This window comes from Prunus mume, linkage group LG4, assembly GCF_029339155.1.
Source record: "Prunus mume cultivar Tortuosa linkage group LG4, ASM2933915v1, whole genome shotgun sequence".
NCBI classification, from domain to species: Eukaryota; Viridiplantae; Streptophyta; class Magnoliopsida; order Rosales; family Rosaceae; genus Prunus; species Prunus mume.
The window spans coordinates 25,928,179-25,953,234 of NC_142701.1; the positions used below are offsets into that span (position 1 = coordinate 25,928,179).

Sequence of the window (25,056 nt, forward strand, 5' to 3'; positions counted from 1 at the left end):
GCGATTTACTCAACATTGACAGCAGTTAATAATAGAAAGGAATAAGCTCTGACTCTGAATTACGGCTTCCTAATTCTTCTGTGTTCTTTATTGAGTAATTATCCTTTAACGGAATAGGTAATTTTTGAAATTTACCCAATTCATGTGTAACACATACCCTTCGTGAATTGTTAGCGTATAGGTTTCCCACTTTAAATCCATACATATGATATGTGAGTGTCATTATTCAAATTTGAGTTCATTCTTAACCTTATAAATTTTTAACAAATAAGACGTTAATATGTGCAATGGCGGATCCAGAAATTTTTATAAGGGTAGGCTAAATAATTTTTAAACCAAATAAACTTATAAAATTTAAATCATATTCAATATTTAGAAATCTTCCACTAAGCTGGAGCCCACCCCAGCCTAGGCATAAATCCCCTCTGAATATGTGTGCGGGTATGTTATTTAGTGAAAAAGTTAATATGTACTTTGTCATAATAAAAAATACCTTCGTGTATATGTAGATTAGATTAATTGACCAAAATAGTGAGCATGCTCTCTCGCACCCAAATTCGAATTAGGTACCTATTTATATCAAGGGAATGTGATGGTTGGATATTTATTTTCACATGTCGAACATTATGAAATTATTTTTCACATTGTTCACGACATTTTTTGTCATTTTCTTAATTCGGTTTTGTCAATTGGCTGTTAGCTAGTTTGTATAATCCCCACAAAATATATATATATATATATGCAGGGTTTGTGTAATTTATTCTTTCATGATTTCTGAACTGCTAGCTGGCTTAACTTAGCAACAAAAAATAGTATTATATCGCACAGTACTCCTAATCCAAAATAGAAAAGAGGAAAGAACTATGTGTAAATATGCCAAGTGCTAACCTGTTCTTTACAGGCTGTGAAGCCTGTGCTTAGATTCCACCTCCAAGTATTTCTTCTTTTTATGTTTAGTGGAAAGTAGATTTGTATTTTAAGGGTGTCTTTGATGAATCATCACAAAGGGTGGTTAGATTATACATAAACCCGAGATAATTAATAGTCACACAAATTAACACACAAAACAATTTCGAGCTAATAAGAAGTTTGTAGCTCAAGTGGTTAAGAGTATTTACATATGCTCTCGATGTCCTAGGTTCGATTTTCCCCTCCTTCAATATTTGCTTGTATAAAAAAAAAAATTAAAAAAATTAAAAAAAAGTCCCAAACTACTCTTATCACCTTTTGGTTACATAAGAAAATTACATTTGCATATAATATTGTTCAAAGCAATCGTCACATGTTGGATAATCTTCACATTATAATTAATTAAAAATTATATTAGCTTAAGATGATGATTATACATACTTTGAACCAAAAGGGCCCTTAAGGTGATGATTATGGTGCTGATCAGAGTTAAGCTTTCCCATTTTGTGGTAGAAGTTGATCATCTTGGCCGTCCCTCTTACTTGGATGAAATATTTATTAAGCCTTCTCTCCTGTCCGGTCCTTTGGATGAAATATTTATTAAGCCTTCTCTCCTGTCTGGTCCTTTGGATGAAATAATTATAGACCATGATTTTATTTGGTTGCCAGTAAGACCAAAATGCCATCGCAGTTGCATTCGAAGGGATTGTAGGGCGGTCAAACCTAATCATGACGTCAATGATCAAGAATGTATGCGTAATTGCTAGGTCAAGTGCATCTACATGCCTTAAAATTAATGTGTACATGTTTTTAATTTTTTGTGTATACGAAACAATGAAGGTTAATTAATTTTTTCTAATTAATTATTAACAGAGAAATGTAAAAGCCTTATACCGTAATACTTAAGACCACATTTTATATATCACATCTTTAATAGAAGTGGGCGCAATCTGAACCTCACCTCTATTAGAAAAGACAATACACAAGATGATATATAGAATGTGATCTCCCTAAACACTTTTATTTATTTATAAAAGCGCCATATTTTTACATTATATATTTGAACATTTAACATAGAGGAATGCTAGCAATCTTCTCTCTAACCTTCTACATTCTCCATTTTTTGCTTGACATGTGTCATTCTCCTTACACTTAAAACAATGTCATTAATATATTATACAAACTAACTTTTGTTTTCCAAGTTTACCCTTATTAAATGTATTCAATTTATCCAAACAAATTTCACAACTTTCTTACCATCTTATTAAATTTTTTTTAACGTCAATTATTTTTTTTAAAGAAAATTTTTGCTTTAAAAAAAAAAGAGGAAATGTCTTTTTTTAAAAAATAAATAAATTCTAAACTTGACGTTAAATAGAAAAGGGACATTTCCACTTTTTTTTTTTAAAACAGATATTTTCTTAAATAAATAAATATATATATATGGTAAGAAAGTTGTGAATTTTTTTTGGATAAATTGAATACAATTAATAAAGGTAAACTTGGAAAGCAAAAGACATTGTTTTAAGTGTAAGGAGAATGACACATGTCAAGCTAAAAAGAGAGAAGGTCCAAAAAGAAGGTTAGAGAGAAGGTTGTTAGCATTCCCCTTTAACATATGCTGACATAAGGAAATGACCGAGCTCAGTCTACCCAATACAAATGCGACATGTGGCCCTATCCGACTATGTAGGGCTGGCTGCTAACCACACACTCGTAGTCCACCACTAACCCCCTGAGAAACTGACATGTTGTCAAACGAAGATGAGTCATGTGCCAATTTTAGTGCAATCGCATATGCTTTTAATCCTGTTTTTCATTCCCGCACACGACATGTAGAGGTTGATTATCATTTTGTTTGTGAAAAATTGGTTAGACACGAATTGGAAGTTGGTTCAGTCAACATTTGAGCAAGTGGCAGATATTTTCATAAAAAGATTATCCTATGACGTTTCCTTCTTCGATCCAAGCTGACGGTGTGAGATTGCCCCACCATCTTGCAGGGGTGTGACACACAAACCATTTTCGAAATCACTCTATCATAATTATATGATTGCAATCAACTCCAATTGTTTTGATTATATTTTCTACCAATTAATTGTAATTTACACCAATGAGGGTTGGTTCAGTTGGTGAGATTCTTGCACTGTATGTAGCTCTATTAGTTTGAGTTCCACTTCCAGCAGTCCTCATTGGTGTACGATCTATAATTTCTTATAGAAATCCATACTAGTGGCAGCTGACAGTTGGGTGCCACACGTAAGTCATTCCAGCTCGAGTTGTGGATATTCCTTGGCGCTACTGGTGAGAGCAGCCAATCTTCCCCCAAACTTTTGTTCACAAAAAAAAATAATAATTTACCTTATACAACTTTCCTTCCTTCCTTCTCGAGATGTTTGACTTGTAAACAATCACTGTATAACTGAATCGGTTTTCCTCCCTCATAATCATTGAGGTGAGATACAATACTTCAACGCTCACATAGTGTTACTAATTCAGTCATATGACAGCTAGTGTGTGCTCTTTATTAATGCTATATTCTATGTTCATAAAATATCAATCATGTCGTCCACCTTAATAATTAGTAATATCACGTGATGTTGCTACCATAACATTAAAATTTAGACGCGCCTATATTAGACCAGCCTAAAAAATTCATCGAGTTATAACAGAGAAAATTGAAATACAAATACTCTCGTGATGGATTGAATCAAATATAAACTACTATCGTAGATTGTAATGGAACCCAAACCAAATGAACTCAAGGCTTTCCTTTAACAAAAATGGAGATGAGGCCTCCAAACTAAACAATCATTGGCAATGGCAACTACCGAAATTGCATGCTCTAATATCCAATATCATAATTGATTTTGTTAAAACTCGAAAGAATATAGCCCCCAGAGATATGGTTCTTTTTTATATTATTTATTCTTAGAAGTTGCTTACATATAAAGCCGCCGTACACATTCAGCTATTCTCATCACCTTTACTCTTAGAAGAAAGTAAAAGGCTGCATGTTAGGTAACCTTTCAAACAAGAAAAAAAGAAACCATAAATTTTGGTTTAAGATCTGTATAGGATCAATCTTGTTCTCTTTTTTTCAAACATTGACGCAACCTCTCCTTGTCCATATATATAGAAAGGTATCGATCTCCATGCATATGAAACTCGAGCTGTCGAACCAGACCGCGACATATATGCATCCCTACCCTTGTTGCCCCACTCTAGAGTGGACAAGATATTATATGTATTAATTCTACTTGTTTATTATGTCAAAACTCGTAAGCCCTTACATCAATTTTCCAGAAGATGTTCTTGCCCAATGAAAAAAAGAAGAAGAAGAAAACAGAAAAGGTAGACTATAAATTATTACCAGCCGCCATACATACGCAAACGTGTAACTTTAATTTCTCAACTATCTTTTTTTTAAAGGGGAAGATTGACTACTCTCACCATCAGCACCAGGTCATATCCACAACTTCGAGTCAGAAGGACTTACGCGTGGCCCCCAACTGCCAATTGCCACGGGTATGGATTTATGTAGAAAATTACATATTACACACCAATCTGGCAGCGGGACTCGAACAATAGTGGGGCTACACACAGTGCAGGGACCTTACCAACTGAACCAACCCTCATTGGTTAATTTCTCAACCACCTTTTCGTTCACATAAGAACTGACAAAAATATAGTTGTATCTTATTGATCAATTTTCATTATAATAAAATAATAAATTATATATATATAGTTTTATCTTATAAATCATGGGTTTATATTTATATTACTTTGAGATAATTAAGATGGAGAGTGGTAGGAGAACTATGGGAAAATATCTAATTTTGATGATCCTTATGATTATGTTAATTAGGGTTTCACATGCTGCAATGGAAGTTGCAACCACTTTTTACCTGCTATTTATAGTTTTCTCTCTTTTTTCCTTCCACAAAAGCAAGTACAATGTATACTTATTAGGTCATCGGTCATGATTACGAGAATTTTTTTTTTAAATTTCGATATTTAATTATGTGGACAAGTTATACTAAGTGATCATACTCTCCACATAGATTAAGCAACCAAACCTCCATACAAATAATTAATGTATGCTAAACTTTAATAACGTCTGCTAAGTAAAACTTTAAGCTGACATAGGCTTGAATTAAATCATCCTTAGCCATTGGCTTGTGTTCTCTTTTTCTTTTATAACGTTTTTAGCTAAGCAGAATGTGACGTTTAGGGTTGTATGCCATTCAGGATGCTTAATTGTCAATATTATTATTATTGTTTTCCCAATAGGCTTCTCACGTTTGCTGTCAATTTGGCATATTCAGGTGAGGACAACACCGTAGAAACTTGCTACTACCAGAGCAGCATTACAGATTTTAATGGCTTCCCCTTATTAAGACTACCATTTCAAATGTCCAGAGGTTTGTTCACGGATTTAAATTTAAGCATGTGTTCCGGGAAGCCAACTTTGTTGCAGCTGCGCTGCGAATGGACACTCTGAGTGGTGGTTGCCCTAGAGGCTAAGGCTCCTTGTAGTGTTCCTGTTTTTTGGTACTTCTCTCATCAAACCAAAATTCAAAACTGACCTTAATGGACAACAGGTCAAGTCAATGAATAAGTATTCTCCAAATCGTCCAAATGAAATGCAGATGGAGGGAATTCTAAAATTGAGCAAGGTAGATGTGGGGTGAGATTATACTGCTGAAACAATCAGACACTTCATCAGTGTCAATACATCATTATTATAACAGAAGGATCATGCAGAAACACAGAATACAATCCAAGTCTGAAAGTTTTGGGCATCAAAACCCGATATAATCACATCTATCAAAGCGACAACAAAAGGGAGAAAGCATCTGTGTAACCCAAGGGCATGAGCAATCCAATATTCTTCAACTCATACATCAGGTGTGTCCGTACGGATAGCTGTCAGAAAACAAAAAACACCCATGAGAATACTGGCCTGGCGGAATATAGATTCGTTATTCACAAAGTTCACAAATCAAATTACCATGCAAATGTATGCACTTTTATCAAAGGCAAATATTAACCACAATCGATTATTAATATGCTACCCATTCACACAAAACAAAAATTTAAAGTATTAATATACTATTAGGAATCAATAGCCATTGCATTGTATTTTCTTCATTAGTTAGCAGATCCAAAACAATACAACACTCATGAATGGCGACAGCATTGGAAATAACAAAAAGTTCAGGATAAATATTTTCAAGAATCTGAAATCAGCCTTAAAATTGCATAGTCTGCCAGATTCTTCATTAGTTAGCAGTTTGAAATAAGCACCATCCCCTTGAATCAAAACAGCTCACAGTGGACACTTCAGAAAACACACGACATTAACAAATCAAGTCTCAATCAAAATCTCCTCTCGTTTTGACCAAAAACAAAAAAGAAAAAACAAAAAATCTCCTCATTTCAACACCAATTTGTGAATGCTCTAAGAATAAACGTGCTGCCGAATTGTTCCTGTCAATCATGGGCTGTAGCCCTATGGTTCTAACTCTACTCCCCTCTTCTGGGGGAGTTATCCTGGGGTTAACAACTTATACTTAGGCAGCTGAACCCAAAGAGGAGTCACAACTAACTTAAAGCTACATGGTTAAACTGAGATATACAGAAGGATTGCAATTCATTTCACAACAGAAGCCAAGATCAAATGCTAGAAGTTACTTTTATTTACTCTTAGAACAAAAGGGTTAAAAAGTGCTCTAAGATGTATTTAGATATCATCCTTGTACACATGAAATAAGGAAAGGAAAAGTGGTCAGCATCAACATGTATCTGTTAAAATATTTCATCCTGCTCAGGTTCTATTTTCCTACTTTTCTTTTGCAAGTACTGCTTCACAAGGTATACGGCCCCTTAGAGCACACGATAATACCCCAGCAAGTGCAGTCCTTGCAATCCCTGACTAGTATCATATGTAAGGGGAAAAAAAACGTCTGCGGCTATTATAAATGGTCCAAAAAGTCTTAAAAACTGAACAAAGAGTGCAATGCCTTAATACCCATTTGGGCTAAACATAAGGTGCGAAGTTCAGGAGACATTCTCATTTCACAAATCTCAACTGTGAAACTTAAACCATGCGATCACAACATGCTTCTGACGTGGGTGCTTTAGTTATAACAACCCAGATTAATCTAAAAGTTAACACCTTTGATTATTTAAAGGAAAAAAAAAATCACAAATTGGAAGAAACCTCGTGAATCTAATGTCCGTAATTAAATCAAATGCATTTTCACATTATTTGTAAAACCGAAAGAAAAATAAAAACTTTCAAAAGTTCATCATGTGAGCCACTCGTTCACATCAAACCAATCACACAACCCAACATTGCAAATCGATCTCAATTAGCTCATCATGAGATTAAATTTCATTTCACAAAATACACGAAATTTCAATTCATCTGAAAAATCCCAGATTCTAAACGCACAGATTGAAATCAAATATTAACAACGATAAACGGATGAGCTTTTAAACAAGCAAATAAGCAATCAAACCAGAAATGAAAACCCAAGATCTGAAATCTGAAAGCAAAAGAGGGATGAGCTTACTGGGTGTCTCAGGCTTGCCATCGGTCCACTTGGAGACGGCAAAGTGTACCCTCTCGCGAGATATTGCTTCAGTCTTGTAAGGCTCCTTGAGGCAATTCCGAACCAGATTCGCACAGATGTTTGAGTAGGTGATGTAAGTCATACCGGCCGCACGCCAAAACGGCACCGCTGCGTTCGACGCCATTGTCTTCTTTCTTTCGCTCTCTCTGTGTGACAGTCAATGTGACCTAGACAACCCCCCTTCAATTTCAGTGGTAGTTAATCCCACAAGCGCTTGTAAATGGGCCGGATCGAGTGGTTTTGGTTTCTCCATGTATTGCGAGGCCGTGAAGAAGGTCCAAAATACCCATCGAAAGCCCAAAATAAGCGAAAACAAAAAAGTCATTATGTGTCTTCTTCTCCCTAATAATGTTATATTACGGTTAGAATTGATTTGATTCAGTCATCAAACGAATAGCATAATTAAAACCGTTTGGTAAATTTCAATATAAAATTGTTGTAACTGTGAATAATGACTAAAATAGACATGATGTTGCAAAGGACCCACTAGTATAGCGGTTTGGAGTATTTACTCCCTCGTGAGGTCAGTTGAGTCCCTAAAGATTACGTGTAGTGTGTGTGAGTTTAATATGCTATTGCCCCTCTCAATAGAAAAGGTCTTAAAAAAAAAAAAAAAAAAAGACATGATGTTAAAGGTGTTATGCATTAATCATGTGGTGGTAGTGATAGTGATGGAGTGGAGTTTGTGGTGGAGATGAAGGCGGAGTTGGTGGTTGTGGTAGTTGTGGTGGTGAGGATGGCGGTTGTGAAGGTGGTGGTGGTGGTGGTAGTGGCAGCATGGTGGTGGTGGTGGATGTGGAGGTTTTGGAGGAGGAGGTGGTGGTGGTGGTAGTGGTGGTGGAGGAGGTGGAGGTGGAGGGTGATGGTGGAGGTGGTAGTGGTGGTGGTGGAGGATGAGGAGGAGGAAGATGTGGTGGTTGTGGTGGTGGTGGTGGCGGTGGCGGTGGTTGTAGAGGTAGTGAATGTGGTGGTGCAAGTGGTGAAGTTGGATGTGGAAGTGGAGGTGATGTCATTTTTTAAAATGAATGATGATATTTTGGGAATTAAAAAAATTCATTAAATATTCACTTTGAAAACTTTGAAAAAGCAATGAGTCCTTTTGTTGTCTCAAAAGTTCACTGCTTTTAAAATAATCGAGATATTTTATTTTACCAAACACAAAGCTTAACTTTAAAGTTAAGCGAGTTTTATAAAAAAGCAATCCCAAAGCGGGGCCTTAGTGACCGATTTGGTTTGGTCATTTCTCCTCATAAACAATTAAGCAAATATTCTATATTCTCTTAAAAGTTATTTACACTACAAAACTCCATGTGGTTTCAGATTTTATACGAACACCTCTTGAGGTTTCTAATTATTTTTCCAAAATTGATGATTTCATATGAAAAAAACTTATGCAAATGAAAAAAATTAACCTCCATAAATGTGTGAAAAAAATTAACCTAAAAAATTGAAGAATTTGTTTATATAAAATCATCAATTTTTGGATCAAAGAAAATGGGTTATGTGAAAACAATTTAAAACCTCATGGGGTGTTCGTATAATTTCTAAAACCTCATGGGATTTTGTGAAAACGCCTAAAATCTCAATGATTGTTAGTGTAAATAACTCATTCTCTTATATATGTCAAAGTAAACTTTGCACCATAAAACATAATGCAATTTGTATCGACAAACTTACCCATGTTACAATTTTCAAATACTATTTTTGACCTATAAAAGAACTTTTCAAAAAAAAAAAATCCTTTTTGACTAATTAAGGGCATTGTTGGAAAACTAAAAAACTTTTCATTCCTAATAATCGAACATGCAAATTGGTAAAAATAGCATTTCATCATTGAACATCCTTCATTCCCATCTTGTGGGATTAAACATGGGCTAATTGAGGGCATTGTTGGAAAACAAAACAACTTCTCATTCGTAATATTGCACAAACCAAACATGGGAATTGGTAAAAATAACATTTCGTCATTGAACATCTTTCATTCCCATCTTATAGGATTAGACATGGGAATTTCATTCCAATGAAGTTCAATTTGCGAATCAAACGGGCGTAATATAAGTTTTCAAAATCATGATCCCCATGAAAGAAAGGTCAAAGAAGAAGATTATTTATTTATTTATCAGTGAGATGACTAATAAGTAAACCCACATAATTCTCCAATTATTGAAAAATGGAAGAAGCGCGGTGATTTATTTTGGTAATCCCAACATAATATGAATTACACACACACACACACACAAATTAGAACTCTGAAATGTGTACTAGATTATGTGAGACTTTTGTTTTTTTATATGAGATTATGTGAGAGTTGAAAATGGTTGTATTTCATTTTGTTTAGTTTTGGAGGCTACAAAAATTTCCCAACTAAATTTTCAATGAAGATGTTTATTCTCTTGTAAGATTATATTATAATGGGTTATTCACAACAATGGTCCATCAACTATATCCGTAGTTACATTTGGGTCACTGAACTCAATTATTAGTTGTAGACGTCACTCAAATATGTGTTTTTTTGCACCAGTAGTTCTTCCGTCAAATTCTATTAAATTTTCAGTCAAAAGTGAGGGTAAATTTGAAAATTCATCCACAACCCTGCCTCCACAACTTCAAAATTTGTAAATTTGTAAATTCAGAAATTCAAATTGAATATCAAATAATAAAAATTCCCACAGATCTGCTACACAAAACTTCAAAACCCTAATTCACCAACCCCTCTTCCCTCTTAACCTCTTGATGGTTTGCAAACTGACGGCGTGAACCGAGTCTAAGAAAGATTCCTCTTGTGCCAAACCTGTGGTTCAACCTTCCATTCTTGTTTGCTCCTCAGGGAGGTCCAAAGATTCATCATTTCAACACTTACTCCTTTTCATTTTTGTTTCAAAAGTCTACAAATTTTAGCACCCATGAGTCAGATTTAGTGGCTCTTGCAAAAGGGTCAGGTTTTAAATTGTTGTATTTGAATTGGGTTCGAAGATGACGAAAGACTGATGTGATTTAGGAGAAGGGTTGGTCTCGATACTCAGATCGGATTCAAAGGTTGGTTCTTTTTCCTGCGCTTATTTTTTGGGTTGTTTTAGATTGTTGGGGAGAAGTGGGTGAGTAATGAATTGGGACAAGAACGTGACTTGGGTTCTCGTAAACGGCTTAAAATGCGAGATCTTGAATCTATTTGTTGGTCTGAAAATATTCTTGTTGATGTGGGACATCTTTTTAATTGAATTTTTTGGTGTTGGCAAGGATTGGGTTGCGGCAATGAAGGGTTATGGAGGAAGGGGAGGGTTGTGGATGAATTTCCGAATTTATCCTCACTTTTGACAAAAAAAATTTAACAGAATTTGATGGAAGGACTAATGGTGCAACGCATGACTAATTAGTGGCGTCTGCAACTAATAATTGAGTTTAGTGACCCAAATGTAACTATGAGTATAGTTGAGGGACCATTACTGCGAATAACCCTATAATAATTGCAGATATTATTGTTGAGGCCCAAAAAATCCACGGATCGGGCCCAAGCAACTATCAGCCCAATACAATATTTCCACGAGGGAAAAGGAAAAAAGGATCTATCGCATGCGAGTTATAATCCACATGCCACGCTAAACAAACAAATTATCATGCTATGATTCGCGATAAAATATGATTAACTCATGCTAAGATTAAAACAATTCTTCCCAAGGGCGATAAATTAAAATATGCCAAGCAACATGCCATGCCATTATCTCGCATCCAACCACGCTACAAGCCTAGGTGGGCCCAAGCCACTCAAAAAACCCGGGGCTTGCTTGAGTGGGTTGTGGCATGGATGGTGATAAATCAACATGAGGCCCATTGATGGACCAAGAAATGGAAAGTCTCGGGTTGCTTGGGAGCCTCGAGACTCAAGCCCATTTCTTAGGCCCAAACATGTGGGTAAGCACAAGAGAGAGAAAATAGCTCAAAAGCCCAAACAAAATAACCTAGCCAAGAGATAACCCAACCAAAAAAATAATAAGCCCAAATCAACAAAGCCCATTTGCTTAGAAAGCCATCTTGGCCCTTAGAAAAAACCAAAATAGCCCACCGAGCTTCAGTTTTCTTGAAAAACAGAGAACACGTGAAGGAGTAGATGGCAGGCTCCTTAAGCAAAGCTGCTGGAAACTAGTCCCAAGCCAAAGACATCCAAAGAACCGATGAATACCATCCCGCATGCTGTCAGAAGCATCCTTTGGACCAGCATACATTTGCATCTCTTTTCCTTCATCAGATTCAGCCAAGGAAGAGGAAAGAAAAGAAGAAAAATCAGCAAACCAAGATTGGAAGCCCTCATTGCACACCGCGGGAAAGGGGGATGTTGAGCCCCCAAATCCCCTGAATTCATGAAGATAGACAGAAGCAATCTTTGCCAAGAAAGGGAAGTCAGAGAAGGGGAGGAGAAAGGGAGAAAAGCTCAGCCAAAGTAAGTAGAAGCCATTAGGGTTTCTTGAAAAATGGTGATTTCCGGCAGCTATAAATTGAGCCTTCCCCTACCCAACAAACAGAACAGACAACCTGCAGAGAGCAAGCTTTACTCTCTACCTTGCAAAACTCAGATTAAGTGCCTTTGTTCACCTCCTTCTCCGATTTGTTTTCTTTTGCCTTTGGAAGAACCCTGCCTTTCTTTTTCCTTTTTTCTAGTCAAAATCCCCACAAAACACCTCATCCCTTACTTAGACCCTTTCATTTCTCACAAACCAAACCTAATTTCTCTCTTAGTGCTAAACCCATGTTGGTTTTGCTCTCCATGCCTCATGCCACTCATGCTGGGCTGAAACCATCTACACCTCATCCCTTACTTAGACCCTTTCATTTCTCACAAACCAAACCTAATTTCTCTCTTAGTGCTAAACCCATGTTGGTTTTGCTCTCCATGCCTCATGCCACTCATGCTGGGCTGAGAAACCATCTGTAAGCATGCCAGAACTACCGCAAGTCATCATTATTCTCGTTGGTGAAGATTATCCAAAATATCTCCTAAGGTTTTGCTGCCCTTTCGAGGTATTTTGGGGCTTGATTTTCGAACCTAAACAAAAAGGGGCAATCTCCTCAGTCTGCCTTTTGCAACAAGCCCAACCCATCTGCTGCTGGAAGGAAAAAGCCCCTACATAAATTGGCGACTTCAGCTGGGGATTAAGCCATTATCTTCATCAATGCCTCCAAGGAAGAAGACCAGAAGCAACAACATGACCTCCCAGGATGGGCCAAGCCATGCGACTCAGAATCAAGGCAACATGCCTCTTCCAGAGAAGAAGAACGTGCAAGTGAGGGAACTTTTACCCTCACAGACCTTGTTACAGCCATTCATGCTATGGGTGAGACTCAGAGGGAGATGGCAGAGATGATAAAAGAACTCAAAAATTCGGCTCCAAAGCCAAGTGAAGTGAACGAGAAACACCCACAAGAGGAATCTGCTGCTAGGAAAGGAGTCCGAGCAGAAGGACCATCTTTTGTCACTCAGAGGACGTTGTCGCCATCGAAAAGGAGAGTCGAAGTCGGAAGACTGGAAGTATCTTCCCAGCCGCCGTATCCATCAAGCTTGCTCCAGCAGCCATATCCTAAAGGCTACGAAGCACCAACCTTTGTCCTCTTTGATGGGAGGAAGGGGAGCCCGAAGGAGCATGTCAATCGCTTCATTGATGCCTTGGGACCATATGCTGGTGATCATAATCTTCGACTTAGAGAATTTTCAAAGAGCCTCACCGATCGTGCTTACACATGGTATACAACGTTGGCACCAGGCTCTATTCATTCCTGGGAAAGTCCGCAAGCAGGTTCGTAGAAGTATTTCCAGCATGAAGAACGAGTCACCACCACTCAACTCAACAACACTCGCCAGAAGCATGGTGAGGATCCCGTGGACTTTGTACGCGAGGTTCCGGAACCTGGCATTGGATTGCTATGATGAGAAAGACGAGGAGGCGCTTGTTGAAATCTGCATCAGCAATATCGTGGCGGATTATAGAGTGTATTTGGAGAATATTGGCATTAGTCAATTTTCTATGCTGGAAGTCGTGAGGAAGACGAGCATGTCTGTCAAGCCACCAGGACAAAGGACTTGGAGGAATGAGAAGAAGGAAGGGCATCAGACATTAGCAATAGATGATAAGCCATCCAACGACTACAATTCACGCAAACGGAAGGATAGAGAGACGTATCCACCGCTACCATGCAAAGATGAAGAATTTCATGCTATCCTTGACACAATGATTGCTGATGGCGTAATCAAACCTGTCAGACCCTACAAGGTCCCTACTCGAGAGGAAAAGAATGATCCTAGGTACTGCCGTTATCATCAATTTGTGGGGCATCCAACCACTGCCTGCCAGAGTCTGAGGAAGATTTTACACGCCAAAATACATGAGGGAGTCCTCGAACTTCCCTCTAGGAAGCAAACGATTGATGAAGACCCCTTGCCAAAACGAAGGGGAAAGGAGGTACTCGCTGTCGTTACATGCTCCGGTGATTTGCTTGATGATGATGAATTGTGCCACCCTTGGAGGAATGACCCAAAGCCGCCGGAAGCTATATGGGAACCTTGCGGAAACATGGAGAAGGCATATTGGTGTAAATATTCGAGGCCTTCAAGTTACAACACACCATGGCCACTCGCTGATGGATGGGGTAACACTCAGACAGCGAAATTTTTGTTTTGGACATGCGGAAGAACGCTACTCGGGGCCTTTATCTGAGCAGAGGAATTGCCGTGACATTTCATAATATCACGGAAGCTGAAACAAGTGTGATGGAACGTTATTTAAGCATGAAACAGGGGCCCACAGCTTCAGGTCCTTGAAAGAAACCCAAGGTTCAAATCACTCTTTGACCAACGGCCGGGCCTCAAGCAAGAGAGGCAATTGCCGTAGTCTCGATGAATATCTCTGAGGAGTCCAGTTCTCAATGCTTTACAACTCAACCACAAGGGTCATTCTTGGGAAATGACAATGCTATCGTCTTTACGGACGAAGACATGGAAGTTCCATACCCGGACCATAGGAGGCCGCTTTACTTGGAGGGACAAATCAATGACGTGTTCATAAGGAGAGCTTTGGTAGACACGGGTTCCTCTCACAACATATTACCTCTGTCTGTGCTTACGGCAGCTGGTATTCCATTGTCCAAAATTGTTCAATCACAGATGAACATCAGTGGTTTTGGGAATAAGAGTGAGGTCACGGTCGGGCATCTACAAGTACATTTGAAGGTGGGGCCAATTCGGTCACTTACTAAGTTCTATGTTGTGGATGTGGATGTGGCTTACCATGCTTTGCTAGGAAGACCATGGCTCAACAAGCATAAGCTCGTGGTCTCTACCTATCATCAATGCGTAAAAGGAAGGATTGGGCTGAGGCCGCTACGCATACCTGGAAATCAAGCACCGTTCAACAAGGATGAAGCTCACTACTCCGAGGCGGAATTCTACACTGAATGCATAGGTGCTGGAAGCAATCCATCCAAGGATTTCGGGACCTACCTTCCCTCGTGGACTGAAATTCGTGATTTAAGCAATGAGGAGCTCATCACCATTGTTGATCGAGAGAGAAAGAGGCACTCGGAAGTCAACAACCACGCCTATGATCATCCCCAATGCTCAAAGGTGACGCTGCCCGATGGGCGTACTGTGTACCGCTTATGATGGGGTTGGGGGCTTGACCGTGTCTTACGGGAAAGCCCCGAGTATGGAGGAAAAGTAATGCAAGCAAATGGCTGTGGAAGTTCCGACAACAAGGCACCCATGCCTTGTGTTTTCCAAGAACCAATGGCAGCACCCAGACACATGCAAGATGGATTAGCAGTAGTCGAGCAGCTGGAAACAATTGATTTGAGTGAGGATCCCTCTACCCCAAGGCCTATTTCCATAAGTGTTCATTTAACAGGTGAGGAGAGGGCGGCTTTGGTATCTTTGCTAAAGGAATTTCGAGATGTATTCGCTTGGAGCTATGAGGAAATGCCTGGCTTAAACCCAAGCTTAGTAAGTCATACTTTGAATATTGAGCTTGGTGCAAAACCTATCGTGCAGCCAAGAAGGAATTTTCATCCTGAAGTTGAGAAGCAAATCAAGGTGGAAATTGAGAAGTTGTTGGCTGCCGGATTCATTAAGCCAATCAATCATCCTACGTGGCTAGCAAATATTGTCCCTGTGAAAAAGAAAACCGGTGTGATCAGAGTATGCACGGACTATCGAGATCTCAACCGAGCTTGCCCAAAGGACGAGTTCCCGCTGCCTAACATGGATATCTTGATTGATTCGACCTCGGGTCAAGGCTTGTTGTCATTCATGGATGGGTTTAGTGGCTACAATCAGATCAAGATGTCTCCCAAGGATGCCGAGAAGACAGCCTTTCGAACACCATATAGGAATTTTTATTATACGGTCATGCCATTCGGCCTCAAAAATGCTGGCGCCACCTACCAAAGAGCCATGACAGCGATGTTTCACGACATGATGGGAAAAGAAGTCGAGGATTATGTGGATGACCTTGTGGTGAAGTCCAAAACCAGAGAAGGCCATTAGGAAGCTTTGAGGAGAGTGCTGGAAAGGTGTCGGCTGTATTTGCGGTTTGAAGATGAATCCAAAGAAGTATGCGTTCGGGGTCTCATCCGTAAATTCTTGGGGTTTCAAGTGCACCAGCGTGGCATAGACGTGGATCCTGAAAAGACTAAAGCCATAAATTCTCTTGCACCCCCTAGAAACCAAAAAGAATTGAAAAGCTTTATGGGAAGATTATCTTATATTCGGCGCTTTATCCCAGGTCTTGCTGCCACCATGAGTGCTTTTACTCCATTGCTCAAGAAAGGCAAGCCGTATGAATGGAGTGAGAAGTGCCAAGAAGCTTACAAGAAGGTGCAACAAATAATCACCAAGCTGCCCACTATGAAAGCACCTATTCCGGGGCTTCCTCTCAAGCTTTATCTGGCTGCAACAAACACAGCGGTTGGGGCCTTACTTGCTCAAGATGATCACAGTGGGGAAGAAAGTCCTATTTATTACATAAGTAGGCAACTAAGGGGATCTGAAGTAAGATATCCGAAAACTGAACTTTTGTGCCTTGCTTGTCTATGCTGCACAGCGCTTGCGGCATTACTTCCTTTCTCTGGCTACATCTCATGGTGAAGTCTGATCCCGTAAGATATTTGCTTACAAGACCGGTATTGTCCGGACGCCTTGCACGCTGGTTGCTACAACTGTCCGAGTTTGATATCACCTGCACCACCCCAAAAGCTATCAAAGGGCAGGCCGTGATTGAAATGTTGGCTCTATTTCCCGAAGTTGAAGGATCGACAATCTCTAAGTAAGTTCTGGGGGAGCTGCCGGAAATGGTTGCTGTAGTTACAAAGGCAAAACCATGAACCCTCTACTTCGATGGGTCTTCTACGTTGAAGGGTGGAGGGGCATGTGTGGTGCTTGTCAATCCCGAGGGGCAAGCCACGGCCCTCTCATTCAAGCTAAATTTCCCATGCACAAATAATACGGCGGAGTACGAAGCTTTTATTGCAGGGATGTCTACAGCAAGGGAAATGGGTGTCGAAAGAATTAAAATTATTGGGGATTCAAACTTGGTGCTGAGCCAATTACAAGGAATTTTGCCGTGAAGGAACCAGCATTGGCACCATATCGTACACTGAAAGGCTTGTTCGTTCATTCAAACAAGTTGTGTTGGAACATATCCCGGGAGTCACTAATAGATATGCTGATGCGTTTGCCACTTTGGGGTCGAGGCTCTCATTTATTGAGAACAGCCGAATATTGCAGTAATCAAGAAGGACATGCAGTTGTTGAAGCAATGGCTCAAGAGGAGTGGAAGGGGATGACTGGAGGAAGCTTGTGAAAGAAAAAATAGGCAAAGGAAGCAACATTAAAGAATTGAAGGATTATGCGATCATCTTTGGGGAACTGTACAGGCGCCTTCCGGGAGGTATTTTGACCCGTTGCATAGGGAATGAAGCAGGAGAAACTTCAAGAGGTACATGAGGTTACTTGCAATTTGGAGCCAATAATCAGCTTATGCCTGCATGCAGGGTTGTGGCAGAAATGAGGAAACAAGCAGCTGAAATACAAGCCAATTGTCCCAAGTGTGCAAAGATACCTTCCACCGAGGAATCATTCACCGTCTCGTTTGCGGAGGATTGGAGGGCTCCATACTTGGCATCCTTCATCAATGGAGTCTTGCCAACCAATCCCAAGCATGCACGCAAGCTCAAAAGGACAATGAAAAGATACTTCATAGATGGGTCAACTCTTTACCGTAAGGGGTTTAATGGTGAGCCATTAAAATGCTTGGGAAAGTCAGAAGCACAACAAGTCATGCAAGAGATTCATGCTGGAGAATGTGGTGAACACCAAGGAATGAAGAAGCTTTACCGGCAGCTGCTGAGTGTTGGGTACTATTGGCCTACAATGAAGAATGATGCATACGACTTTGTGAAGAGGTGTCACACATGTCAAGTTCATGCCAATTTAAGTCATAAGCCTCCCACGCTGCTGCAAGACATGCGCACTCCTTGGCCCTTCCATACTTGGGGGCTTGATTTGATCGGGACTATCCATCCACCGTCCGACGGCTACATATGGATCCTCACAGCCACCGAATATTTCACAAAGTGGGTTGAGGCAGTTCCTCTTCGGAAGGCCACGGGAGCTGCCGTTGCCAATTTCATCCGTGAGAATATTGTATGTAGGTTTGGGATCCCATACAAGATTGTCACCGACAATGGCACCCCGTTTGTCAATAAGCAAGTAAGCTCGACACTTAGTGGTTATGGTATCAAGCATCGTCGCTCCACGCCTTATTATCCACAAGGAAATGGTCAAGCGGAAGCCACAAACAAGACTTTATTGAGGATCCTAAGCAAAATGGTTTATGAATACGAGGGAGGTTGGAGTGTTCACCTGCCGGATGCTTTATGGGCCTACCGCACCTCTTCAAGAAGTGCCACAGGTTTCTCGCCATATTCACTTGTGTACGGGTCCGATGCCATTTCACCGGTAGAGATCACCATCCCCACTGCCGCAGTGCGACCTCGAATGGGATACAAAGTCATGCTCGAATGGCGCCTGCTGGACCTTGAAGCTTTGGATGAAAAAAGAGCGGTAGCCGAAAAGAGGACAGCGTTGTACCACAGAACTGTAACTCAAGCCTATAACAGGACAGTCAAGCCTCGCGCCTTCAAGCAAGGAGACCTCGTGCTAAAAGTTGCGGAGCATATGAAAAGACAGGTGTCGGGACCTTCCAAGTTTGCACCGCAATGGGAAGGCCCGTTTTTGATTAAGGAGGTTCACAGCAGCGGCTATTATCGCTTGGTCTCTGTCAAGGAAGGCACGCTGACCGACCCCGTCAATGGGAAGTGGCTCAAGCTCTATTACTGCTAAGTTAACTTTATGCCTAGTACTTTTGTATTTTCTCTCTGTCAAAAAAAAAAATAGACTCCTTCTGTCTTATTTTCATGTTTTGAAAAGAAAAGACACTTTTTGTATGATGCACCATTATGGTAGCAAGGGGCTTTTGCAATGAAGATGAAGGAATATTTTGAAAAAAAATACATACTGTGTCTCCAAAACTTTACTATTATTAACCCTTTATCAAATTTTCCATATCTATATATATATAAGCATGCTACTTAGCAGTAAAACATGCCGGGCAAAGTCACTTAGATGGGGTCCCCAAGCATCACGCTTAAAAAAAAAAACAAAATAATGGCATAAGCCATGTTGCAAAGAAACATGCAATTTTGAGATGCTTTTGAACGGATTGGCGGTGCAAGGTAAACAAAGTAGTCATTTGACAAGGCTGGCCTTTTAGGTCTCTGTGATCTCGATTACTGGCTGATCCGGAGCGGTTCGGCTGATCATCGCATTTCTTCGATTCGCCGATTCTGCCGATCGAGCGATTCGGCGATCTTGACGCCTGGCGCCGATTACGGCGATCTGCGCGGTTACGGCGATCTAGCGCCGGTTCTCCCGATCTCGGCGCCGATTACGGCGTCGGGGCGACTGGAGACGTTCGTTGATCTTCTCCCAAGGCATCAAAGATTGGATGATCTGGAACAACACGATACAACACCTGGAAGCTTTATAAAGCCCGAGTAGAAATCATGCACATATTGGTTCGACCCTTTGGGGAAGGTGGGGAGCTATTTTGTCAAGCCTAGAATCTAGATAAGCCGGTGCAAAAGAAGCTTTCGAAGATTTTGCTTCTAAACAAAAAATATTTCAAGCAGTTCGTAAAGACAATCCTGGCCAACAAAGCAGTACATATACATATCTACACAGGAAATATGCAACATGCCTCAAGCATTCGGAAATTCATACAAGCTTCAGTAGTTTAATATCAAAATTACGAAGGCATAACGACACAGTCGTTAGAGTCTCAAAAAACAACACTACAAATAAAGCAAAATAAGTTTGCATGTGCTTTGAAGGTTCATGCGCCCTTGAGTCACGAAGAAAAGCAGGATCATGTGCCAAGCTAAGCGATCTCTAAGCTAAGGATGGACAATCTGCAAAGCGATAAAAGAAAATGTGTGTCAAAAAAAAATGGCTGCTGCTGGAATATGTAATAAAGGGGATATAATGGATGAGCTGCGTACTGGGCTAAGGGAATGTCCAAAGAACAAAAAGCCCGAGGAGATAGTCGTCAGCCTCCGGACCAGTATTATCAATACCCTTAGCAAGAAGAAGGGCATGCATCTCACGGCGCTGATTCTCCAACTCCTGTTGTTTAATATTCAAAGCATCCGCAGCAGCCCTCACTTCATCAGAGTCATGCGATAATTGTATACCCCGAATGGCCCTTGCTCCAAAGACCGCGCGTGCTAAGTTCTTCACAAGTTTGAGAAGAAATTCCACACGAAAACCCAGAATTACGGCCTCACATATCGCGTCTCGCCAGCAAAGTAGTTTGTGATCTGTAATGTCAAGGAGTTGCATGGTGTCCATCCCGTGAAGTACTAAGCCGAGGGCTCGAAGGGCAGTGCACCTAGAGAAAGAAGAGGTGACATCTGTAGCTTCCATCAAACTTCCATATTTATCCATAAACCTTTTCAAAGCTTCAACCGTCTCCGGATACACGAGGGCACCTTGAAACGCCACATAACCATCGAATCTGTGGCAAAGCGGAAGAAGTTCATCAATGGATCTGAGAATGGTGACACCACCATCAAAAAAGGCTTTGAATGCTGTGTAGGAGTTTTCCCAATCTCGCCAAGATATGCCTTTCTCGAATAAATGCCCTTTTGAGGAACCTGCGATAAAAGCACCACCATCCTTATGGCTATTGTCAATAACCTCGGCAAAGGGAGGTCTGCTGGAAGAAGGGGAGCAAAGGAAGCTATGTGCGCTCACTGGAGAAATGGGAGGAGGAACTGTTGGAAGTGGCGGAGGCGTTAGCAGCCATGTCGTGGGTACATGGGTTAGGAGAAGGAAGAGGTTGCACCGGAAGGCTAACAACCAGCGACAAGAGGGAAGGGCAAAATCAGCCTCTGATGAAGCACCTATTGTGCCTTCAATGGTGGGCACGACCTGCAGGAGAAAGGCAAAGTATGAACCATGGGACACAACGGGCAGTATGCAAGGTTAATATTCTAAGTAGAACAAGCAAGAAGGGTATTTGATACCAGTTCAATGTCGACCCGCATTGTCCATGATTGCTAGCTGGGAGTCGATTGAGCCATCGAGCTCCCCCAAGCTAGCGCCGAAGGCTGGATAGGTGTCTTCATCGTGACTACCGTATTGACCTTCATCAAGGTCCTCATCCATGCCACTCGTATCGCGAGCGCTCTCTTGCTCATGAATGTTAATTTCAGTCCCCGCAGCACCACTGTCATCGTCATCATCACTACTATCATCAACCGTCACCACTACCTTGGGTCCCGGGTCTTCACCTTTATTCTTACGGGTATTAGCAAACCGCGTTTCAAGAATACGCATGCTTCGACGTTTCGGGGTCACGAAAACCCCTTACCCTTACCCTTACCTTGGGAAGTACCTGTAAAATGAGATAAAATGGTATATTTATATGTACAAGCAGGAAACAAAGAGAGCAACGGCAATACTACTGCGAGGAGATGAAGCTCTTGATCTTGCTCGCTCGGAAGCTATAGAAGCTCTTGCAAAGGCTCGGCAAGCGATTTTCTTGAGCTAGGAAGACCACTTGCCGCTACCTTAGGGATGAACTTTTCGGCCCTTTTACAGTTTGCCTTTGCTCGACGCTGCAGCCTTCCTCTCTTCGCCTGCTTTCCCGAACACAAACGGCACTTTTCCGGTGAGAACCCCCTTTCTAACTTCCGCTTGACCTCGAAAAGTCACCAACAATCTCTCCACTTTTGGAAGTAAAGGCGATTTCGCTTCGCTCGGAAATGGCCTTCTCTTCCGACACTAGCGGGCATGATGAATGACGGTAGGAATCAATCTATCACAATGGGCAGCATGGAATCGGCTAAATGAGGCAAAGCAGCGGTTCCAATAATTTTGGTAAGCCTTGAGAGGCTACCAACTGCCGGTTAGCGAGCAAAGCAAGAGGCCTGCCGTCCCCGGCACACTCGATCCAAAAACCCTGCAAGGTCGGGAATCTCCATAGTTGAATTTGGAAGGCCGCCTTGGTCGAACCCAACGTCTGACCGGTAAGGGAATAATGCACAGAAACCTCCAAGTGATCGTCACCAAATGTGGGCAAAGGAAGACATGCAGCGCTTAGTAATGCCTCCTACGCAAGCAACTTTAATCTTGGCGTGGCTAGGGCCTCGACCAAGACAGAATCTGCATAAAGGTGCATGGCTGAATCCCTCCGATAAAACGCAGATGGGCGGAAGATGAATTTCTCAACATCGTCCAGCAGCTCTAGAAAATTTTGGCCCTTCCGTTGCATGCGACGGAACCATCTACAGATCAGGAAGACTACCGTGGTAGGAGTTCTCGTCCAACAACAAAGGACTCCTTTGAATAAGGAAGTGGAGATACCTCTATTCCTTTGAAGCGTTCCATAAAAAGATCTGCTGAAATTTACAAAAGTCTCCACAGCCATGGTTCCGGCCGCCCTTCTCAAGCCAATCTGGTCAAGCAAGCGGTATAGGTGCCCTAAGAACATGGGGCTAAAGGAATCATGTTGTCCGTGCTATTGCCAAAGCCACAAACACTCTCCCATGCAAGCGATCTTGGAAAAAATCACAAAGAGGAATCTCGAGCCACAACGACACGAATGCAACAAGGCGACACGGCTCATCTCGGTCGCTATTCCCTCAAAAACTGGATCCAATTACTGAATCTTAGAAGTACTAGGAGAAGTCGGAGCACCCTTCCGTAAAGTCTCAAGCTTTAGCCCTGTCTTAGGGTTAGTGCAATGCGGAAAGGATCTTGACTGCCGCAAAGTGGGAGCGGAAAATGTTGGCTACATCCTCAAGCGTGGGAGTGAACTCTCCCCACGAGCAAATGAAAGTATGTGTCTCAGTGCTCCACCGTCTAACCAAATGTCGAAGCGTCTTGACTTCAATATGGATGTCGCAAGCCTTAGAGGCAAAGATGGCTTCCAACACACCTGCCCGGCTTAAGATATCACGGGTAGGACGGGTCCTTCACTCACGGTCAACCCCTCCGACCAACCCTTGCTGGTGCGCGGGGATATTGAAAGAACAAATGAACTGCCGGAAACAAACCCCTTTCTATGCAGCACCTCGATATAGATGCGGGGTCAATCACCGGGGTAGATTCTGGCGCTAGTTCTTCAGCAATGATTATGCCCTTGTCAAGACCCTTTGCAGAGGAGGTGGCTCCCTCTCTTCAACTTGTCATCCATGGAATAAAGGTGATCCCTTATGATAAATGGTGGATTACCTGGATGCCATAATAGGTACCTGCATATAGAAAAGCAAGAAGAAGCAAGATGGAATTAGCGCACGTACAATATGTATCAGGCACGACTGGTTATGGTCGTCCGAGCAAACATGCAATTTAGAATTCAAGCTCATGGCAAACAAGAGTTTTGCTCTGTGGCAGGATAAACAGGTCCATTCTCTAAATAAATAAAAAAAGGGAATAGTCAACCAGGCAATACGAAACATCCGCTCTGTCAAGAAAAAATTGTTCTCCACAAGTGACAATTGATCGGACGTACGTCCTCAAGGAAAGAAAGCCTAGGCCAAGCATCAGTCTACACCTATTCTAAAATACCCAGAGTTGGCAGAGTTATTACCAAAGTCTAAGAAGACTGAAGGGTTTGAAGGTTCCAGCAGCAAAATGTCAGGGGTTTCCAGTACCTATCCTCACCTATGCCCAAGATGTGTATACCTGCATAAAAAACAAACAAGCGGGAAGGCACATCATGCCAAGTCAGCCTTTTACACACAAAAGGGAGAAAACCCAAGCCAAAAAAAAAATTATTACCTTTCCAGCAGCTCGAGCAAAATCAACGAAGGAAGAAATCTAGACAATGGCGCGGGCCCTTCCTTGCTAGCACCCACTCCGTGAGCACTATTGTTGCAGCGGAAACAAGATAAGTAAAAAGGGGGGTTTTGGTATTTGGCTGCCAAAACAAAAGGCAACGTCTATGGGTATGAGAAACCCAACAAATTCTCCAATCAATCTAAGGGAAAACTGAAAAAAAGAGGGTACCTTGCTAAATCTTCCAAGGGATGACGTTGAATGCACCAAAAAGAGGAGAAAATCGAGGGATTTGAAGGCAAAACCCGCACAAAAGGAGAACCTTTCCAGCAGCGAGCAGGCTCCTTTGGAACGAAGATGGAGCAGCGAGGTCGGGTTCGACTTGGGTCTTCTTCTCAGCGGCTGGAGGAAAATAATTTTGGCCTGACTTCACTCCTTCATTATATTTGAATTCGTGGAGAAGCAAAGAAGAACGAAGGGAGGAGAGCTAGAGGAAGTTTTGGTCTGGAGCGTGAAAAGGAAAAGGAAATTTTAAAGGTTGATGTCTGGTGCAAGAAAAGAGAAAGAAAAGGGAGGAAAATAATAAAATAAGGAGAGAAAGGCAGTTGGCGTTGGAAACTGCAAATAACCACCGGGACCAATCATGGCACGCCGTCATTTTGCACGCGGGAAGAAGAAGAGTCCTATGCAAATACAAATCTGATTTTTTGGGTTGGATTTTAATTATTTGGCCCATTCCAGCACCTGTTCATGGCCTTTATAATTAAGGGGGCTAATGTTGAGGCCCAAAATCCACGGATCGGGCCCAAGCAACTATCAGCCCAATACAATATTTCCACGAGGAAAAGGAAAAAAGGATCTATCGCATGCGAGTTATAATCCACATGTCACGCTAAACAAACAAATTATCATGCTATGATTCGCGATAAAATATGATTAACTCATGCTAAGATTAAAACAATTCTTCCCAAGGGCGATAAATTAAAATATGCCAAGCAACATGCCATGCCATTATCTCGCATCCAACCACGCTACAAGCTTAGGTGGGCAAGCCACTCAAAAAACCCGGGGCTTGCTTGAGTGGGTTGTGGCATGGATGGTGATAAATCAACATGAGGCCCA

General features: G+C 41.3%; 1 protein-coding gene across 1 annotated transcript; it reads right to left on the reverse strand.

Moving 5' to 3' along the window:
• Positions 1–5,579: 5,579 nt before the first annotated feature.
• Positions 5,580–7,735, reverse strand: LOC103328731 (ATP synthase epsilon chain). The gene is made up of 2 exons (XM_008231142.3): positions 7,491–7,735; positions 5,580–5,838 (listed from the first exon to the last, which is right to left on the reverse strand). Exons 1-2 carry the CDS (start codon positions 7,672–7,674, stop codon positions 5,810–5,812), a joined length of 213 nt encoding a protein of 70 aa, XP_008229364.2. The 5' UTR covers positions 7,675–7,735; the 3' UTR covers positions 5,580–5,809.
• Positions 7,736–25,056: the final 17,321 nt, after the last annotated feature.

Coding starts and splice junctions, on each gene's coding strand:
- LOC103328731 (XM_008231142.3), bottom strand. CDS start 7,674: ATGGCGTCGAACGCAGCGGTGCCGTTTTGGCGTGCGGCCGGTATGACT. Junction 5,839..7,490: donor TGGCAAGCCTGAGACACCCA/GTAAGCTCATCC, acceptor GTTTTCTGACAG/CTATCCGTACGGACACACCT.